General features: G+C 46.9%; 1 protein-coding gene across 1 annotated transcript; it reads left to right on the forward strand.

Moving 5' to 3' along the window:
* The first annotated feature begins 1,970 nt into the window (after positions 1 to 1,970).
* On the forward strand, positions 1,971 to 16,699 carry abhd17c (abhydrolase domain containing 17C, depalmitoylase). Its single transcript, XM_053854494.1, has 3 exons — positions 1,971 to 2,760; positions 10,108 to 10,287; positions 15,627 to 16,699. Exons 1-3 carry the CDS (start codon positions 2,276 to 2,278, stop codon positions 15,844 to 15,846), a joined length of 885 nt encoding a protein of 294 aa, XP_053710469.1. The 5' UTR covers positions 1,971 to 2,275; the 3' UTR covers positions 15,847 to 16,699.
* Positions 16,700 to 20,062: the final 3,363 nt, after the last annotated feature.

Here is a 20,062-nt window from a genome sequence, read left to right on the forward strand (position 1 = left end):
GTTTAGTGGGTGGGGCTAATATTCAGGTGTGCTCTACAGCCCGAACATATCAATAAGTGAAACGTGAAGTCTGCACTTTCCTGTAGCCGCATGATAATCCTTCAGTGTTTCTCTGCAGACTGTACTTTGGTGCAAAGCACTGGAAGCTCAGCGGAAAATTGACATGATGACAGCGTAAACATGACTGAGACAAGACCGATCATAACCAGAGACAGGCGAAGCATTCTTCAGATAGACGCGGAATTCAGCAACGGATTTGCAGCACGTGCACATTTCATTCCGGAGCGGCCGCTGATAAGCAAAGAGGGGAGCTGCTGTCTGCGCGATCGCCCGGAGCAGTAAAGCCATTAGGGTTCGGTCTAATGTGTTCACATGTTATAGACTGTTGCAACAGAGATCTGGCCCCACTTCAACACAAACACACTGGCACTCAGTGTCACTACTTTTCACCAAATACAAGTAGTATAATGAGGAGGGAACCCTCCATCTGTCACCTGCTGGAGTGTGTGGAGGCAGCTCTCTTGACAGACGACACATGACGCCCATCGCACGAAACAATCCGCCGGTGAAACTATCAAGAATAATGAGACAAATCTAATTGAAAACTCTGCATACTCAGAGGAAGTGCTGCAGCGGTCCTCAGGGGGATGATGGCGGAGGGACAGGGAGACGTACGGAAGCTCTCTTCATTGACGTCAGACGCTATTTATAACCCCGTGTGTGGCTCCTCTCCTTAGTAATGGTACTGAAAGTGGCCCGTTTGATGGGTGTAGAATGAGAGGAGCGCACCGAACCCCAACCTCCATCTTTTTTTTTTTTTTTTTTACAGTGCCACAGAAGTCGCAGCAAATGCTTCAGTTGAAAACCTAATGTGTCAATATGCGACGTTGAAGGCTGCCTTTGTCGTCAGTATAGGACGCAAAAGTCCACTTTCCCAACGTCAATATACAGCGTTACGCCATGGAAGTGAGGATGGGTTCACACAAACGCACACAGCTGTCAAAATTATAAAGTGAAGGCAAACAATATTTAATAAAATCATTTCAAAATAATCAGCAGTTTGGCCCCCGACTGGCCCTCATTAAGGTTTTTTACAAAACTCTTTCACTGACAACTCCTGATCTTGAGTGTACTTCCTGTTTCTGTCCGGGATATTTCCCTGAATATCTATTTATTTGTTGGTTCCTTTGTGCTCTTAGTGTCATGGAATAATAAACCTGTCACTTGAAAACAATTTTCAATATCTTGTTACATCCTTGTTACACTACAAATTGAATTTTGATCGATGTGGAGCGTAAACAAAGGAGTCACGACCCTCGAGCTGAGTTCACGTGTGTCCGTGGCGTTTATATTGGAACACTCTGTGCTTTTACTCACAGCAGTATTTTCAGGGAACTGAATTCCATCCTGGGACTATTCGCTCCTCCACTCTTGGGCTTCCTGAAGCCACAGCTGAGAACCAAAAGCATCTGTTTGCTTTGGTTCAGGGAGGTTTTTCACTGCACAATGACCAGGGTTTCCACCACTCTGAATGGAGTTGACATTCTTATAAAATTTAAATTTGTATACAAATATTTTCAAGACATCAAAAGAGCTTCAGTTGAAATAAGGTGATATAAAAACTTGAATATAGACACCATCCTGATTTATTGTGTCAAACTGATGCAAAATAAACAATATTTTGTTGTTTAAATGTATGTATGGCTCCATTATGTGATTCACTAATATACCAAATTCATTCAAATTGAAAAATGTGGCTTCTAGTACCATTAAACTGCGATTCATTGACATTAATTCATCACAAATTCTCTCATTAATTAGACATATAAAACCCCTTGACAAGGCCTTACAACGTTATATTTTGTTATCAGTTTTTTAATTAACTTGAACGCTAAACGAAACCTTCCGTAATATATATTTTATGACATGATTGATCCGTGTGCCTCTGATTCTCTAATCGTTCACTGAAACAGACGGTGCTTTATTGTCGCGGCTCTGGTCATAAAGCGCGGCTCCAGCAGGCGGAAATCCTTCGACAGCGGAAGCGCGGCCACTGTGTCGGCTGGACGCTTGTTTCTTCGTCTTGTTTGCTCAGCGCCGCTCGCCTCGGGACCCGTGTGTCGGGGACTCGGTTCCTAAAGCGCCGGAGAGGCTGCTGCTGCTGCTGCTGGAGCGGAGCCGGGTCTCTGGAGCCGAGCCTCCGTTGTGTCCGCGGCTTTAGCAGTTAGCATCACCTGTCACCGCTCCGTTGAATGAAGCGCTGCCTCGCGCCTACATGCCCGAAGCAGGCCCGAGGATGAATGGCTTCTCCCTGGGCGAACTCTGCTGGTTCTTCTGCTGCCCGCCGTGCCCCAGTCGCATCGCGGCCAAGCTCGCCTTCCTCCCGCCGGAGCCCAGCTACTCGGTGCACACGGACGCCGGCGGCGCCAGCAGCCTGCGCCTGACGGAGCGCGCGGACTGGCAGTACTCCCAGCGCGAGCTGGAGGCCGTGGAGGTGTTCACCACCCGCAGCAGCCGGGGGAACCGCGTGGGCTGCATGTTCGTGCGCTGCGCCCCCGGCAGCCGCTACACGCTGCTCTTCTCCCACGGCAACGCCGTGGACCTGGGCCAGATGTGCAGCTTCTACATCGGCCTGGGCTCCAGGATCAACTGCAACGTGTTCTCCTACGACTACTCGGGATATGGGGTCAGCACGGGCAGGCCGTCCGAGAAGAACCTGTACGCGGACATCGAGGCGGCCTGGCAGGTCCTGAGGACCAAGTGAGTACCGGGGGGACTGTGGGGGGCGCGGGATGGTACGGGGTGATTCAGCTGAACTGGTGCCAGCTAAAGTCATGTTCCTTTATTCGTCACAGTCCAGCGTTGGTCCTGCACCTCCTGCTCAGTCGAGCATGTGTAGTTCCACGTGACTCAAAGTGAGAAATGGCATCCATAAACTCCAGACATCTGATGTGTACAAGTCAAAGTCCTTCTCTGAGCTCTTGGCTCCCCACGCTGCTGGGGTTGAATGGGTGTTTTGAGTTTGCACAGACCTGAACCTTAGGAACTTGAACAGGAGGTGGCTGAGTTCCTGGTCCCTCGGATCTCCACCACAATCCGTTCCAGACGGCCGTTCGAAATCTGAATGGATTTTTCCCATTACAATGAATGATAAAAGCAATAATGCGTTCCAAGCCTTAAAATAGTCTTTTGTAGGAGTGAATGGAGAGTGTCTGCTGCAGGTGCGCTGTTCCTCTATGTGTGTGGCCGCTGCATGTGGGAGGGGTTGCCGAGTGAGTGACGTCTCTCCAGAAGTGAAGAGGTGCCCGGTGCGTGTCCAGCTCTGAATGTGCGCTTCTGTGCAGTTTGGCTGTGACAAAGTCATAAACCAAGTCACGCTCTGTCCCAGACTCGCCTCATCCCTGTCCCAGCTCCAGCCCACAACAGGACATCAAACCCTGGAGTGAGCGCTCCAGCACCTCCCCTGTGACACTCTACCACGGTCCAGTGTGGAGACAGGAAAGGTTTTACACCTCAATATGAAGAAACAACAGTCAGTAAATGGAGCTAACGGGACACGTCTGCATACAGAGGCTGCGTTATACGCAATAACAAAACGCGTGGTTGGTCAGCTGATTGGTCCGCGCAAGTTATGTTTTTTCCGGGTTTTTTCAGGGACGTTCAAGTTGTGGATTTTCATTCGAAATCTGAAGCAAAAAAAATCTTGAAATTTTTGTTTTTTTTTCGGGACGTTCGAAAACCAAGGTACCACTGTACTTCCCTCCGTTGTGGGTTTGTCCTGAAGCCAGTGGATGCTGTTGCAGCGCTGCCTCCAAATCCGATCCTTCATGCAGTGCTCTCTGCTCTAAGTGATGACAGAAGCCCTTGCATTTGTTCTAAAGGTCTATTCATTTTACATGTTCCAGGATACGCACATGAGAATGAATGAATCGATGGATGCATGTTCTTTTGTCGACTGCTGTGTTCATAAGGCAAAAGACTATTTCATGGTGTATTCTGGAGTGATGTTTGTGAGAGTGCTCAGCTATCCGGGTCGTCACGCAGCAAAAGTTTCAGTCAGGTCAACCGGACTAGTTATAGTCAAAGAAAACATTTCACCCTATTCAGATGGCTTCGTCAGGTCAGTTCTGTTCTGGAGTAATCTTTTACGCCCTTTCGTGGTCTTTTCTTGGATGTTTACATTGGTCTTTAAATCCTTCAAACCATGTATTGCCATGTAAAACATACTTTTTCATTTATTTTTTTATTTATTGTTATTATTTTGCCATGTTTAGTTATTTATTGGTAAATGTTTTGCCACCTACCTGCTCGAGCTGAGTCTCTTTCGCTGGATTCCCTTCCTCTTCTTGTGCAACTAGACTGGCGCCTGGATACTTTGGGCTTGTTTGCATTTAATTGTTGGCCATGTGAGCTGCAACTGCTGAGTCGGGTTGTAAGAAAGTGTCAATGTACCCGCTATCACAATTCTCAATTCTGATATTTTAAGTCCACTATGTAGTGACCTCTTTTTTTTTTTAACCCCTGAAAAGCATTTTCAACTGCAAAAGACGAACTGAACACGTTTGTTTCGACGCTACACATCGGTTTAAATTGGCAGCTCCGTGTTTACTGCTCCGTCGTGCTTAACAAGGTGTTTATATTTAGCACATTGCCCACAGCACCGTACACCTCTGCACACATCTGACTGGTACTGACAGAAGCGGATCTTGAGGAGTGGAACTTGTTTAAAGAACCTGCCACGCCTCATTTCACACTTCAAGTTGTGTTTATATATATATATATATATATATATGTATGTATATATAGTTCAATGAGTTTTGCTAGCTGATAGAGCTGCCGTAATTTCCGGACTATAAGCCACTACTTTTTGAGCCCTGCAGCTTATACAGCAACATGGCTAATATATGGATTGTTACGGGCTGAAATCTTATTTACCCTTATTTATTTTTACCCTTAAAGCCCTCAAAATGCGCTGTTTTCGCCGGGATGCCCACAGCTCCGCCCACAGAGTCGATCTCCTGGAGGTCTGGAATTGGGAAGCAGCCGCTGAGACCGGCTGTGGTGAACTTTGTGCATGCGGGCGAAAACTGCACATTTTGAAGGCTTTAATGTGAATAAAAGATGTGAGACACCGTCTTGAGAAAAAGTGCGTTCAGCTAAAAAGTCTGACGTGAACACAAGCGAGTCGGGTTTTGGTCGCTGACTTGATCCCGGCTGGAGAGCTGCACCTTGTCTAGTGTGAGAGCAGCGTGGATGAATCCAGACGCTGCGTATTACGCAACTTGTTTCTGCTATTTCCAGAGTCTCGATGCTGGACCCTGTTTTCAAAACTGGATTTGATAGCGTTTTTAAGCGGGCGCACCACTGACCTGTCCACAGACAGCACCACTGAACCTGAGGCTTACTGGCCGGTGCTGCTCATGTAGGAAATGGTGTTATTTTGCTGAAGAACTGACATCTTATCTCCGAAAATGTGCCTCTGCTCAGCTACTTTCCTCACTTGTTCAGCTCCGGGTGAGATGACCTCTGCTCAGCTGTTCACCTCAGGTCTTTATCCTGTGCTGAACAAGAAATGGCCAATCAGAGGGTGAGGAAGCTGCTGCTTTCCCCTACCGTCCTGGGATTTGCCAAACTGTTCTTGCATCTGACCGCAGAAATGTACTGTCACTCTCACACAGATTTCTCTTTCCTTTTTTAGCAATGAAATACTTGGCTCTCAGCAGCCAACATGCTAGTGTTCAGCTTTCTCACTGCGGGTTCCAAGGCAAGAGGGATGAGGGAGCAACTATGGCAGTGTGTGTGAGATGGTACTGTGAATACCATAGTGACAGGGAAAATCGATGTCATTTTCATGTTTTTCCACATTGTCCAAATCAAAAATCTCCATTTTGATTTGAAAAAAAAAAGTTTTATCACCCAGCTCTGCTAAATCCTATATTTGTGAAAAAAATACTTGGATTGTTTTGGCACCAAATCCGTCCACTTACTGAATGAGTACCACCTGCCATCGCATTGTTCCACACACTGCTGAGAAGAACCGACATGTACTCAATGGCAAACGAATAAAAACGTCACATATGCGGTTGAACGTGCCATCAAATCCTTCATTTCAATTATCTTTACCTTATTAAAACATTTAAAAAAAAAAAGGTCAGATAAGTGCTGCCAGATTGACATCATCATCCAGCGGCAGATCGGACACGTTTGCGAAGAAGGTCTCATACCTACACCGGGTTGAAACATCGGAAGTCAACCATCAAATGGCGTAGCAGATGCCTAGTCGAATCCCTATGGAACTACATTGTAGCATTAGCGCTAACCGCGAACAAGCGACTGCTACCCAGCTAACTTTGGAACATTTTTGTTCTTTTCTTGTTCGCAAATATTACAATACATCGCCGCACATGCAGTATCGCGATGTATAATATCGACACTGCTGTATGGGGATCTGTATGGAATCGCCAGCGTACGCCGCCCAACTGGGCTTCCAATAAACTACTACAACTATAAAATACTCCCTAGTTTGACCTTGTCTAATATACATATTGTCAGACTTGCGTACAGAGTAAAAATGTCAATATTTATATAAAAAAATATCATCATTAATGCAGTAAGCGCGCCTCAACATGCAGCCATTGGGCTGAGGCGATAGGGAAAGCCGCTAAAGAAGATGCCGTTTGTGAGGTTTGCCGATAATGCGTCGACTCATTTCTACAGTTGTTGGCGGCTGGCCAAACACATTAATTCGACATCAACACAAACTGCATCAGTTTGTAACTCATTCATCATCTGTAGTTGCCATGAAAGATTCATCTGCGCTGTCCTTCTCATCTGACAACGGAAACTTTATGGCAAGAAAGAGGAATGCATTGGAAATGTATGTAAACCAATGTAAACCAACCGAATGGGCTACTTATATGGCTGTTACTGGGTTAATTGGGTTTTCACTGTGGTCCACCTCCCGTGATTTATGTCTTTTGCAAATGTGTTATTAATCATGCGGCGGATATTTGGGGAGTAATGAAAAGGCGCCAACTCAATCTGGCATGTTTGTGTGGATGATTGCTCTGCGTCTGATTTCATATTCAGAACTTGCTTGATATGGTGCTGCTGTCGTCACACTTTTACCAGCAGTTGCTGCCAACATTGTGCTCAAGTTCTAGATGTGCGATAAGCCAACAATGCCAAAGTGTCATAGACCGTCTCTTCCAACTGGTTGTGCGCCATAAGGCGAGCGTCGGTCTGGAGCTCGGGCCGCCCGAGTGTGTGGTCATAATCTGCTGTGTCGGTGAGCGACTGCTCAGTTGACTTGCTGCTTATCAGAGGTGGGATTTGTCTAAGCCAGCAGCTTAGTCACACCCAAGCTGTTATCTGAAGAGCTGTTATGATGGCATCACTTCAGAGGACAGACACGCTCCAGCACCTCTTGTGCCTGTCATGGCTGTCTGTCCGCTCCTCTAATCCGCCTGCGTCTGCCTCGTACTGTCTGGAGATGGGATGGATGGCTTCAATGTTTCTTTCCACTTTGGAAATGGAAATGGGACCAGGCAGCCACAGCCTTCCTGTACAGTCTGTCTCTCTGCAAGACATGTTTTTGGGTAACAAGGGGTGACACCAAAACAAACTAAAAAAATCCTTGATAAATGTAGGCCTCATTTTTGGCGCCTTCTTTTAAAAAAAAAAAATCCAATGCATAACAGCGAAAAGAAAACCCGCTCCCTTTTCAACTTTTTTGTTCTTACCGTGCCTCCTCCGTTGACTTCCATTTGGAGTATAGTTTCTTACAACTGAACAAGACTGAAAGATAATCGTTTTTTTCTTTGTTGTTGTTTGGGGATTAAATGGTGGATGTGTGAGACGGTGAATGATGAGCAAGTGCCTTAACCTTTCTAACATCAGGTGGGGTGGATCCCAGCGATACAGTGACACGGTGCTGTGAGGAATTCTCTATGCCAAAGTTGAAGCCCTGCTCCCGTCATGCATGAGGGTGTTTGGATATTTTTAGGGCTGCAACAACCGATCGGTTAAGTCGATAAAACTATATTATTCGAAGGAGGCCTGCACAATAGATTGTTAAAAAAAATCCCAATGTTGATTCACCACTCTGATTTAATTCAATGGAATATGAATGGAAAAACCAGGTGTTGGTCATGAAAATGATCTTTTTAAAGATGGATTCTCAGGTGAACAAGCGTGTTAAAATGAAGTGGAAACTGACTGATTTAAGGTGCAACCAAAACACAGAACCTAATCTGAGAAATCTATTTAAACCCTGCTGATAACTCCTATTCCCGTCAGATTGACTGTAAACTAGTCCTTGAACCATCCGATAAGTGGTGGCAGTCAAAGTGCAAAAAGTTTAGAAGAGTTGGTAACAGCGTTTAAAACCAGGGAGAAAATTGATATTTTAATTTGTCTATATCCATATTTGATACACAGATGCTTTGATATGCTGCTGCATTTGTGACGTGTTTACGACTGCTGTTGTCTCTCGGTACACTTATTTTGTCGGAATCCAAGGAGCGATTCAAAGTCTAAATCATGAAACAAAACCGTGGCGACTGATACAGAATGGTGACTTGATTTTTGTTTTGTATCATTCTGGAGTTAATACGTTTCTTAAATTGATGCAGCAGTGTTTCCAATTGTGCTGACAAGATGCTTAGTCATAATAACTAGCAGATAAACAGAGTCTGGTGAAGAAGCTTCATCCCCAGAGGGGATAAATCAGGCTCAAGCAGCCGCTGCCGACAGCTTGATGTTTCCTTCTCAAATGGCCATGTTAGTTGTTCCTCAGCAGTTCAGCCAAATGGAAGTGGTTTCTGACTGTCGCTGTGGTTTGGTTACAGCCAACAGCCTGAGGAGGTATTGTCTATAGAGTAGCTTTGAAATCCAGGACCTGCTGTAGGTCATGTGTCGGGTCTGTAAGCGGGGCGTCTCGCATGTTTCCCTTCGTGGCTGTCAGAGTTGCAGCAGTTTGTTTGTCGAGCTGTTGCCTGAGAGCTGCCCCGTCTGAATATTTCTTCTCAGACTTGTGTACCGTATTTGGAGACACACTGACCTTTTGATATCATTATCAATGTTCCCACAGTGCACTCTGCATCCTCGTCTCCAGACTATTTTCTGCCATTTTCTATGCAGATAAGTCGACGTGATTAGGTCTGTGGGGAATTTAGTAACTAACAAGGATATGTCTGGAGAGAAAAACAACATTTTTAAACACGAATGTATACTTGCTTGCTTCACAGCTATCAAATCATTAGTGGAACATATTCCACTATGTCTAACGAATACAAGAAAATACCAACAAAAAAACCCCCAACATTACCAATAAGTACCGTAATTTCTGGACTATAAGCTGCTACTTTTCTTCCCGCGGCCTGAACCCTGCGCCTTATACAGCGACGTGGCTAATATATGGATGTGTCCACGTGAAAGAGCCTCATGCTGCCAAAATATTGAGCCTCCTCACATCAAACCTATGACATCACAGGCGGTTTATTGACCACAAAGCACTCAAAATGCAGCGTGTCCGCAGCTCCGCCCACAGAGCCGATCTCCTGGAGGAGCGGAGACGAGAAGCAGCAGCTGAGACCAGCTGTGGTGTCGGAACTTGGGACACATTTTGAACGCTTTAATGTCAATAAAAGATATGAGGAGTTGATGGTTCCAGTTCAGAACATTGGCCAGTTTGTTTCATGAGTCAGTCTCCATGCTGGAGCCCGTTTTCCAAACTAGTTTAGAACTGATCCTCATGCATTTTTAAAATTTTCTACGGTGCAGACAGCACCACTGCACCCGTGACTTAAAGACCACTGCAGCTCATGTAGGAACAAGATCTGTTTTCCTTCTTAAATTTGGTAGGCGGGGCTAATATTCCGCCGCGCTCTATAGCCCGGGATTTAAGGTAAATAAAAAGGCAATTTAAGTGTTTGTTTTTTTTTGTTTTGTTTTTTTTTGTCCCATGACATGAAAGTCATTCATGATGTGCTGTAACTGGAAACATAAGCTATGAACATACTTTCGCAGCTTTGATGTGGAACATTTTTCTGTTGACGCAATATGCATAGCGAGTCCATGGGTGACCCTTGTTTTCTTTGCTTGCAGATACGGTGTCATGCCTGAAAACATCATCTTGTACGGCCAGAGCATCGGCACCGTGCCAACTGTCGACCTCGCTGCTCGATACGAGTGTGCTGCCGTCATCCTGCACTCACCGCTCATGTCGGGACTCCGGGTGGCCTTCCCAGAAACACGCAAGACCTACTGCTTCGATGCCTTCCCCAGGTGTGAGACCACAGCACGACATTACAACACATGGATGGAGATGTCAAGTCGTGAGTTTAGGGCTGCAGATAAAGGACTGTCTGATAGCAAGTGTTCCGCCGGAGAGCAGCTGCTGTTTTTGCAACACTCAAAGAAAGGTTCATACTGTTTCTTCTCGCTCTTATCTTCACTCTGACATCAGTACTGAGAGCTGACTTTGACTGAGGAGCGTTTCAACCTTGTGGTAGCAACGTGATGGACGATCTCCCATGTTCAGTTACAGCCTGGAGCTTGTTTCTTATTTTGACGTTGGCTAAACAGCCGCATTTGGCGGCGGAGCTGCTTCATTCCTGATACAGCAGAACTAGAGGGGTTTTTCTTCAGAGGATAGTTTTACTTTGAAAGTGTTTTTCCCCTTGTTTCTGATGAGAATTTGGCTGGGAATCTTTGCCGCGCTCTGCTCTCTGTTGGTCTGAACTCCAGCTTATCTATGAGCAGCGACTGAGCTCAGTTGAAGAAGTGGAAAAATAAAGGGACGTGGAGACATCTTTTGGGTTTCAGTCCCTTCGTTTGACAAACTACTTCATAGGATTAGGAAAATTAATTTTGCTGGTGATAAAAAGAAGCGTCCAGTGATAATAAACTTCATGACTGTTGTGTCTTCACATTATTGTCCTGCTTGTTTTAAGCCGCCAATCGCTGTCAGAATGGTTTCAAATCTAAACAGAGAAGTGAGGTGCCTTTGGTCCACAGGAACAGAACAAAATATTGCTTGAATTCGCTGAATCAAAAAGTGCAGGTGAAATCACAGACAGACGACAGAGAGTTGCGTGCGTGGTCTCACTCTCCATGTGGTGTGTGTGTGTGAGCTGGAGGAGAGGGATTTCACAGCCCTTCGGGAGCGACTCTCCCTAAATATGGATGAACTGATCTGCCACACCACACTGTCGCTCTTAGACCAAAGATGCTCTCATTTGTGGCTCTGTCGAGAGAAGAGACAGGTTTCTTTATTTCCTCCTCCAGCAAGTGTGCTACGTTCACAGACCAAGACAGGTCCGATCTGACGTGTCTGAAAGTCTATAATCCTGTGGAGCTTCAGGTCAGGCGTGTCGGTCACTAACAGCATCCTGCTGTAGCCGGGGTGATGCTGCAGGTAGGTCAGGGCCGACTCGCAGCGCTTCCTCTGTCTGTTGTTAGACCCGTGAAGAATGTGCTAACTAGAGATGGTGTGTTCCTGGAAGGTCCCTTCTAAGTATTTCATGTTCTCCGCGCTGCAGGGCGGCGGCTGTTGAGCAAGCTTTTTAGGCGCTGGCATGATGATTGAAGGCCTGAAGCAAGAAGGTCCGAGTCTCAGCCAAGCCTGTCCTCACTGGCGCGTCCAGCTCTGTCCGTGGTGATGATCCTCAGGGGCGTGAAGGTCGGGTTCGTCCCTCTCGACAGGGAGCGTGGCAAGATGTTTCCTGCCTCGCCATGTGTCACGTGCAGAGATGGAAGAGCTCAGTTACGATGCTTTAGTCGTAGAGTGGCCCTCGAGCTTTTGTGCTTGAGCTGAAGCCAGTGTTAAGTGCCAAAGGCGGGTCCTGCAAGGAGGTTTTGAATGGACTTCAGTGTAGAGGTTGAAGTGGGCGAGTGCGCCCAAGCATCCGAGGCATATCAAAATCTCTTTTCAGTCCGCCTGAACGACGGCTTTCGCTTTATCGCCTGCCATCTTCAAGGGGCCCTCGCATGGCAAAGAAAGTAGGGCCTCTTCAGTCATGAGTGACGATAATAATGATCATTAGATCAAAGACGTCCATAAAGCATCAGCACTATCAAAGAACACGAGACAATAAATAAATATCCTTAAGATATAAACATACAGTATAACATGAGGAAAAAGAATATACGTAGTTATAAGTAAATACATAGATAATGGATACATTCATATATATATATAATATAATATAGATCATGAATAAACTAGTAATAATCAAAAAATCACAGGACTCGACAGGAAAACTGTAGAAGAATCAAATAATTCGCTTGAAAGTTTCATTTTGTGCTGAGTCGTGCATTACAGTTTCTCATCTCTCGTCACAGAGAGATAAAACAACCCTGTTATGCATATGACTTCCTCCCCTGTGTCTCGCCTGTCGGCGTGGAGCAGCAGAGAGGTGTGCTCAAGAGATCTTGTGAGAAAAGGTAGTAGTGCAACCAATGTACAACTCCAGCAGGTGCTGTGTGGAGGAAGGTGCTGAAGCAACCAGCAGTGACTCGTTTCAGTCTGGCGCCTTGTTTTTCCCAGAACAGCGGCGTTAAAACATGAGAAACCCACTGCTGTTCCTCACCTGGCAAACACACTGAGCATGGTTAGATGCAGAGCGTAGCATGAGGCGGGCAACAGCTCCTTTAAGCTGCCGAGTCTGGTTGCATCATGTTCTCCCAGTTTCCACTGCAGTGGAGAGAAGTCGAATTGCTGAGAGATGCACCTCTGTGACAGGGCTGGCGACGTGAGCTCTCCAGTCCTTCTGGTTCTGCTGTCAGTAGAAGAAGAACAAACTGCTGACGGGTGGCGAGGAGCCGTGTCAGAATGTTTTGTTATTGTTGTGACTCAGCGATTGTGCTGACTGGGTAACTAGTTTAACTTGAGGATCAGCGCTTCGGAGCGATGGTTGACCGCAGTCCCAGTCATGGAGCCATCGTCCGCAGGCTTCCTTCAGAAGATCTCTGGATTTAATGTGCAGGTTTCTGAATTAAATGAAATATTCATCACTTGGCAACCTTAACTGGAGGAGCGTATCTTGGAGGTGGCCAGTTCCAAAACCCAGCTGATACCAGCTTTGTCACATGATCACCGCAGACATGGGCTCAGACCAAGGAACACACACACTGCACCAGGTCACACACACACGACTTTTACATTGTATAGAAGGTTATGAGACCGAGTGTGTTCACTTCCGCTGCGTAGCTGAAGCTGCTGCAGCCACACATCACCCAGTCCCATCATAGTCCAGCTACTGGCTACATGCTAGCTTAGTCCAGCTACTGGCTACATGCTAGCTTAGTCCAGCTACTGACTACATGCTAGCTTAGTCCAGCTGCTGGCTACATGCTAGATTAGTCCAGCTACTGGCTACATGCTAGCTTAGTCCAGCTACTGGCTACATGCTAGCTTAGTCCAGCTACTGGCTACATGCTAGCTTAGTCCAGCTACTGGATACATGCTAGCTTAGTCCAGCTGCTGGCTACATGCTAGCTTAGTTCTGCTACTGGCTATATGCTAGCTTAGTCCTGCTACCAGCTCATCCACACATTTGCCTCAAATACTTTCCCACTAAATGACATGTATTTCAGATCAAATGGTAGCAACGTGCACTTTCAGTGTTGTTTCAGTGGTTGTTGTTATTCGTGGCATCATACACTGCTTTTATTTTGTTTTGAATTGGCTTTACGTTCATTCCTCTTGTACAGTTTCATTTAACAAGTTGATTTTTTCTGGCATGAATGTGTTGAATATGCAGTTATGACTGCTCTATCATGTGACACGAATATTTGAATGGAGACCAGACAGGTGATTCACACATTCCTCTAAACCCTCCCCAGTCTAGTCTCAAGTCACTCCTCGAGTGCGCGTCCGTCCTCCTCAGACGGAGGTTGTGCCTTCCTGCCGGTGGCTTTTGTCCTGCCCAGGTGTGGTGCTGCCGCTGCAGTGAGACGGCCCAGAATGTGCACGTGTTTATGGAATTCCATCACCGCCTCAGCTAAACAGCAGTGCTGACTCGACGGCCCCTCCATCCAGCACAGCTTGTTCCTGGTCCGCCACCTGACGGCCTGTAAACCTGCTCCCCGCTGATATGTCGTCCGTCAGTGTTTCACCGCCACATTTCCGATTCTGCTCCTGTGGATGAAAAAAAACTGAAGCCATTTTAGCCAAGTTTGTCTTTCAGTCGACTCTAAACATTCGTGGGTTTCTGATTCCGTCCAGCTCCGCTGTGTGCTGCCGTTTGGAGTGAGAATCCAGGAGCAGCTGCTGCGGCAGCCTGGTTCTGTCTGGGTGCTGCAGAGCAGGAGAACGGCTTGGTTCCATCCAGAGTGAAATCAACTTGCGCTGCTTCACTGCCTTAATCTCCCAGCAAACCTCCACATTAATTGCAGCGCATGAGGTTGGGGTGGCTTTAGATGGTGACTGGAGCCTCAGCCACAGCAGAATTCTGACCAGGTTTTTTCAGCTGAATTCAGTTTCTATTGATTTGGATTCCCACATGTCGCTGTAGTTCAGGATCTGTTGGTGAACGTTTTATTTCGCTGACAAATTAGCTGTTAGAAAACAGCTGTTTTTCAGTTGTAAATCTGAAATAGCACAGACGAAAAGTCAGAATGCCTCTTGGGAGGTGTTCGATATCCCTACTTTCCATCATGGCTGGTCCCAACATTTCCATTCTCTTCCATGTGTTGGACACGACAGTCTCTCTTGAAACTGTTTTATGATGGAACTCATTGGTGGAGTTTGTCTCCAGCATCATTATTTGTTGATGCTTCAATAGAATAGTGAACCAAGTGTAGAGATGAGAAACTCAATGTTTCACGTCTCTGGTAGAAGCCGCTGGTGTCAGACAGACTGCTCTGCCAGCTTTATTTAGGGGTTAAATGGAGCCGTCTGTCTGCTGTATCTCATGTCTCTGAACAGTTGACTTGAACTATGGAGCAGTCTGGACACATTTCCTAGATGCTACTGAAGAAACATTAGAAATCATGTGAAGAAATGATCATCTAGTCAGATTCTATTCTCCAGATCATGATCCAAACTGTCAGTCCTTTGTCTTGTGTGGTGAAAAACCTTTTCACAATTCTCTCTCCTAAAATGCTTGTTTTCCATGGCCTTATTGAAGATGTCACTCATACTTTGAGGCTTTAGAATTTGTTGATGGTCCCTAACCGATGGCGGCTCGTAGCATTAGCGCTGCCTGTGAGAGTGTGTCCGCGATCAGTGAACCCTAATGGGGACGTGGAAGAGGACGCCGCCGCCAATATCCAACTATTTTCACCTTGGCAGCGGGAGACCTGCATGTGTTGATGTGAACCAAGGCAGACGAGCGCGTCAGAGAACCTATGAGGACCACTCCATCTCATCAAATAAACAGGGATCCAGAGACTCAGAGTCGACCAGTGTCATGGTCAAAGGTTCCCCTTATTAAAAAAAAGCTGAAAACTACAATGGTGAACCAAACTCCACCACACTCTCCACAACTGTCACACGCATCAAAACCAGTAAACTGCGCTTTATGTTTCTCACCGTGGAGTTATGATCCATCAAGCCTCGACTGTTGTTTCCTCCGTCAGCCTTCCACTGCTCTAACCCATGGCCTGTTTGCTCTCCACAGTATCGACAAAGTGTCCAAGGTGGCGTCTCCGGTGCTGGTGATCCACGGCACCGAGGACGAGGTGATCGACTTCTCCCACGGCCTGGCCATGTACGAGCGCTGCCCGCGAGCCGTGGAGCCCCTCTGGGTGGAAGGTGCCGGCCACAACGACATCGAGCTCTACGCCCAGTACCTGGAGAGACTCAAGCAGTTCATTTCTTTTGAGCTGGCCGCCTCCTAAGGGAGCGCCGTCTCTCCTCGCTCCGCTCCCTTCTTCTCCTTCCCTCCCAGGCACCAGGACTTAATGGATGACATTATTTCCCACCAACCCTTGAGCAATTTCAGGAAGTGGAGTTGTTCTCGACGGTTGGCTGAGCGAGGTAGACGTCCGACACTCTGGTGCTCCCTCACGTGGACTGGGCCTGACTTCCGTCTCTCTTTCACTGCTCTGTCTGTCGCCCTCCTGATTTTAAGTGTTTTCATCTTTGGACCTACTTTTTCTTTGCACCTTTTAGACTTTTTTTTTTTTACTCGTAGTTACTGTAAATTATGAATCAGGTTAATGAAACTGACGCGCAGATGATTCCAGGTGATGTTTTTGTTTTTCTGGACATTCCTTGTTTTCCTTTGCTGCGACTGAAGTATGTTGGCTGGTGAAGAGTACTGCCAAGCCACTTGTGACCCTAATACATGGTGCTCCCTCAAACACATCATGTCACGGTTAAGGTGACAGTTCCCATAAATCCTGATGCCGGAGCTTCAGGCAGGATCAAAAACACCCCCACACCAGTGGAGACGCCCGAGTTAAGGCGATGCTCCCATGTCCACCTGGTGAGAACTTGAATAGAAACCACTGTCCACCTGAGTTCTCCACTGTATCACTCAATTCCAAGTGATGGCCTCTCCATCGCAGAGGTCTTTACACCACCATTGTTTGGTCAATTACAAACCAATGTCAAGAAGTTTCTGGGCTGAAGTGAAACAATCCAGAAGCCTATTGCAAGAGGTCTATATGGAAGGACTTCAGTTGGGAACACTATGGTCCTGAAGAAATGAACTCAGGCTTTAGGAGTCTGGGTTGCTCAGAGGGGGCCGCCAAGTGTGCGGGGGGGGGGGTCACTGTAAATGATGAGCTATGGGGAGTTCACCTCTCCCACGGGGCCTTATCCACGCGGGAATGACGGGCGCTGCCTAGGAGTTGTTCCCCTTCAAATGATAACCCATTGGGCGAAGTGTTCCGAGTCGTTGGCCTCGTTCCCGGTGCTGTGTAGATCTTGACGAGTCAGCATTTTGCCTGTCAAAAGTCCTGTTAAGAAAGCCAAACTTTCAGGTGTTGGATTGGAACAACATCATCAGGACCTGCTGAGTATCTGGCCACTGGGTCCTTGGTTTTCCAGAGGAAGCAGCGCAGCCTGAAGCTTGACAAACACACTGACACGGCCTTCCGTAATTAGACCCGTGGCCCCGAGAAATGAGAGCCGTCCTCGCCCTTCCTTTTGGAGAATGCAGTTTTATGCAAGTGCCTCGACCATCGCAGATTCAGGTGTGCCGCCACACCACTTACCTCAGACGAAGAGAGCACCATGTGTCAGGGTCTGAACTGCACTCCAGGTGACGTCGGAGGTCCGGACCTCGAAACACTTCAGTTGTAAAGTACGTGCTGAAGGAGAGTGATGTCGGACAGGCGACGGACCTTATCAGCTACAAGCCTTACATGCTTCACCCCATCCGCCCGCCGAGACTTCGGAACTGCTGCTATCACTCAGTCTGTCACTGTGAACTGTTTGGGGGAGGGGGGGTAACACTGGTCCACAGCCATCTGAGAGGGTTGCTTTAACTACAGCTCACACTCCAAAGACGTACGATGGCATGCTACTGATTTCCAACCTATTTAGATTGTGCTTTTCTTTTTGCACTTGGGGTTAATAATGACTGAAACGAAAAGGAGCATTTTAAAGCGATGACGCCTAGCTGCTGTGAAGAGGCTCATCTGTGGTGTTCCTTGTTCGTATGAGCCTCGACGCTATGGAGGTGTTCATCTCGCGCCTCTTTTTACGGGATGTTTAGTCCCCGTTTTTGGTCCGAAACATTTTTATACCAACCTTTTTACAGTTTTGTCTACGAGTCTTGTTTGTTGGTCAACAAGTCATGACATGGGCTTGATATCTCTAGTTCTCATGCGGCGGAATGACTCATTTTTAAACTGGATATGCAACTGGAATCTAGTAGTGGAAGATGTTGTGAACTGTTGAGTTCATTGAGCCTTAACTACAGTGAAGTTGATTGTTCTATCTGTTGCAAAACGGCAACAGAGTGAGCGTTTTAATTATTGTGAAGGAATAAAAGATGCATGAAGTTGATGATTTTGTCGACGTGTCTTTGTGTTTCGCAAAATAAGTCTTTACTTCATTTACTCCAACAGGAAACCGAATGGGATGCCAGCGCTAGCTTTAGCATGTAGCAGGGACACACAGACGCAGAAGGTGCAGATTCTTGTTCCAACCAGATCCGCGCACGCTGTCCAGCCAATCGGGTGTCGGCCCAAACAATCTCACCTGACTGGCGATCAAGTGCTTACATTGGCTGGAACAAAGAAACAGCGCCCACTACAGCCCTTTCTGGAACCGCTTGGTTCCCATTCATGCTCAACCTTCCATCCGGATACGGACGGATCCTCCTGTCTGTGCTCGTCCTTCATTTCCTCTGTATTTCTACACGTTTCCCCAAAGCTTACGGAGCGGTACCACTGGAAACCATGGGGGGCAGTGTTGCTGTTTCTACGTGATACATCGCTCTAATGAGACACAAAGAAGACGATGGTGGAAATTCTCCGTCCTCCACCTCTTACAACTCTGCCTCTGTTTCCTCTTTAGTGCAAGAGCTACATGATCAATACTCTTCCACAGTCGCCATGTTGGTTTGGGAGTTTGTCGTTGTCATAAACCTTTGACTCTGGGCTCATTCTTCTATATGTGTGTGTCATGTTACTCCATTCTTAAACCACTTAAATCCTCCTCTTGTTATAAAACTGTCCGACTGTGGAGCTTGAACCCGGTCACCTTCGATTGATGAGCTAGTGAGGCTTCGTGAAACGGTGTCCTCCTCATCAGAGCCCACTAGATGACGCTCTCTCACCTCCAAAAGCTTTGCATTTGAACTGCCTTTTCAATGAAACCTCACATCACTTTTAAAGCAAGAGCGCCACCTTCCGAGCTCTGAAAATGTGGGCAGTGCTTCATGAAGCTTCATGACAGTTTTTTGGTTCATGCCACGGTTGACAAGTAGAAGAAGAAGGTCACATGTTAGCAGAGCAAGCTTTCAACAGCGAGGAACATCTGAAGACGGATTAATCCTGAGAAGTTGATAAATTGAAATGCTGAATATTCAGGGTTGAAGCGGAAAGCAACATGATGAGATGGTGTTTCCTTTGTTACGCTGCTTTTTGGATTTCAATGTCTCTGAAGTGCTGGAAAATGCATGTCCCATGCAGATGACCGTCACTGCCTTCCTGCTGGGTGGTTTCAAAAGGTGGAGGATCAAAGAGGTTCCGGTGCTGTGCTCAGCTAAATTAGAAGGAACGGAACAAGAACGTCTTTGTAGCTAGTTACCGCCATCGATTCCTAAATGGTTCCCAAGATCACAGACGTGAACGTGGGTTAGTGCTTGGGCAGAGTTTGGCCCTAAACGTCCTCTTTATCAAACATTATTGGCAGAAATGTTCTTCATGCCTCGGTCTCCTGTCCTTCATACCAAGATGTGGCTTTGGTTCCATCTGTTCCAGTCGCTCACCGGAGCCTGTTTCATCTGCTGCCACTCATTCGTTTTCGGTGAGCGTCGCTCAGTCTCCAGTCCTAGAACTTGCTGGATGAGTTTGTGTGGAGCAGATGTTGTTGTAGACACAGTGCGTGTGTGTAGCTCTCACTTTGTGATAATTGATGGCTCTGTGTGTTGGGCCGAGACAGACGCTCGCGTTTGAGTCTGAAGCCCAGAGACAAATCGAGCAACTCTGAATCATCCTGGAAACACGCTAACCAGACTGTGACGGATGAAACAGGGCTGTAAATCTGGCCTGGTCTGACAGGATTATCCAGCGTTATCGTCATGTTTGATCGTACGTCCGTGATCCGGGTCTGGTCAGATCACTTTGCTGGTCTCTGAAGTCGTAGCTTTGTCATGACAGTGAGCCAGTGCTGCCGCGTGGTGGAGCATCTACTTTTGCTTCTTTCTACTCTTACTTCGGCTACGTCTGAGACATCACCGTAACCCCGTAGTAATGGGCTGGTGAGGCTTCATGAAACGGTGTCCTCACTTTCAGAGCCCACTAGATGGTGCTCTCCACTCTAAAATCTTTCCATTTAACTAACCGTTTTAATGAAACTTCACGTCATTTCCCAACCAAGTGCGCCACCGCCTGGCTTCTCAGCATGAGGACACTGTTTCAGGAGCATGTTCAATGC

This window comes from Synchiropus splendidus, chromosome 1 (assembly GCF_027744825.2).
Source record: "Synchiropus splendidus isolate RoL2022-P1 chromosome 1, RoL_Sspl_1.0, whole genome shotgun sequence".
NCBI classification, from domain to species: domain Eukaryota; kingdom Metazoa; phylum Chordata; class Actinopteri; order Syngnathiformes; family Callionymidae; genus Synchiropus; species Synchiropus splendidus.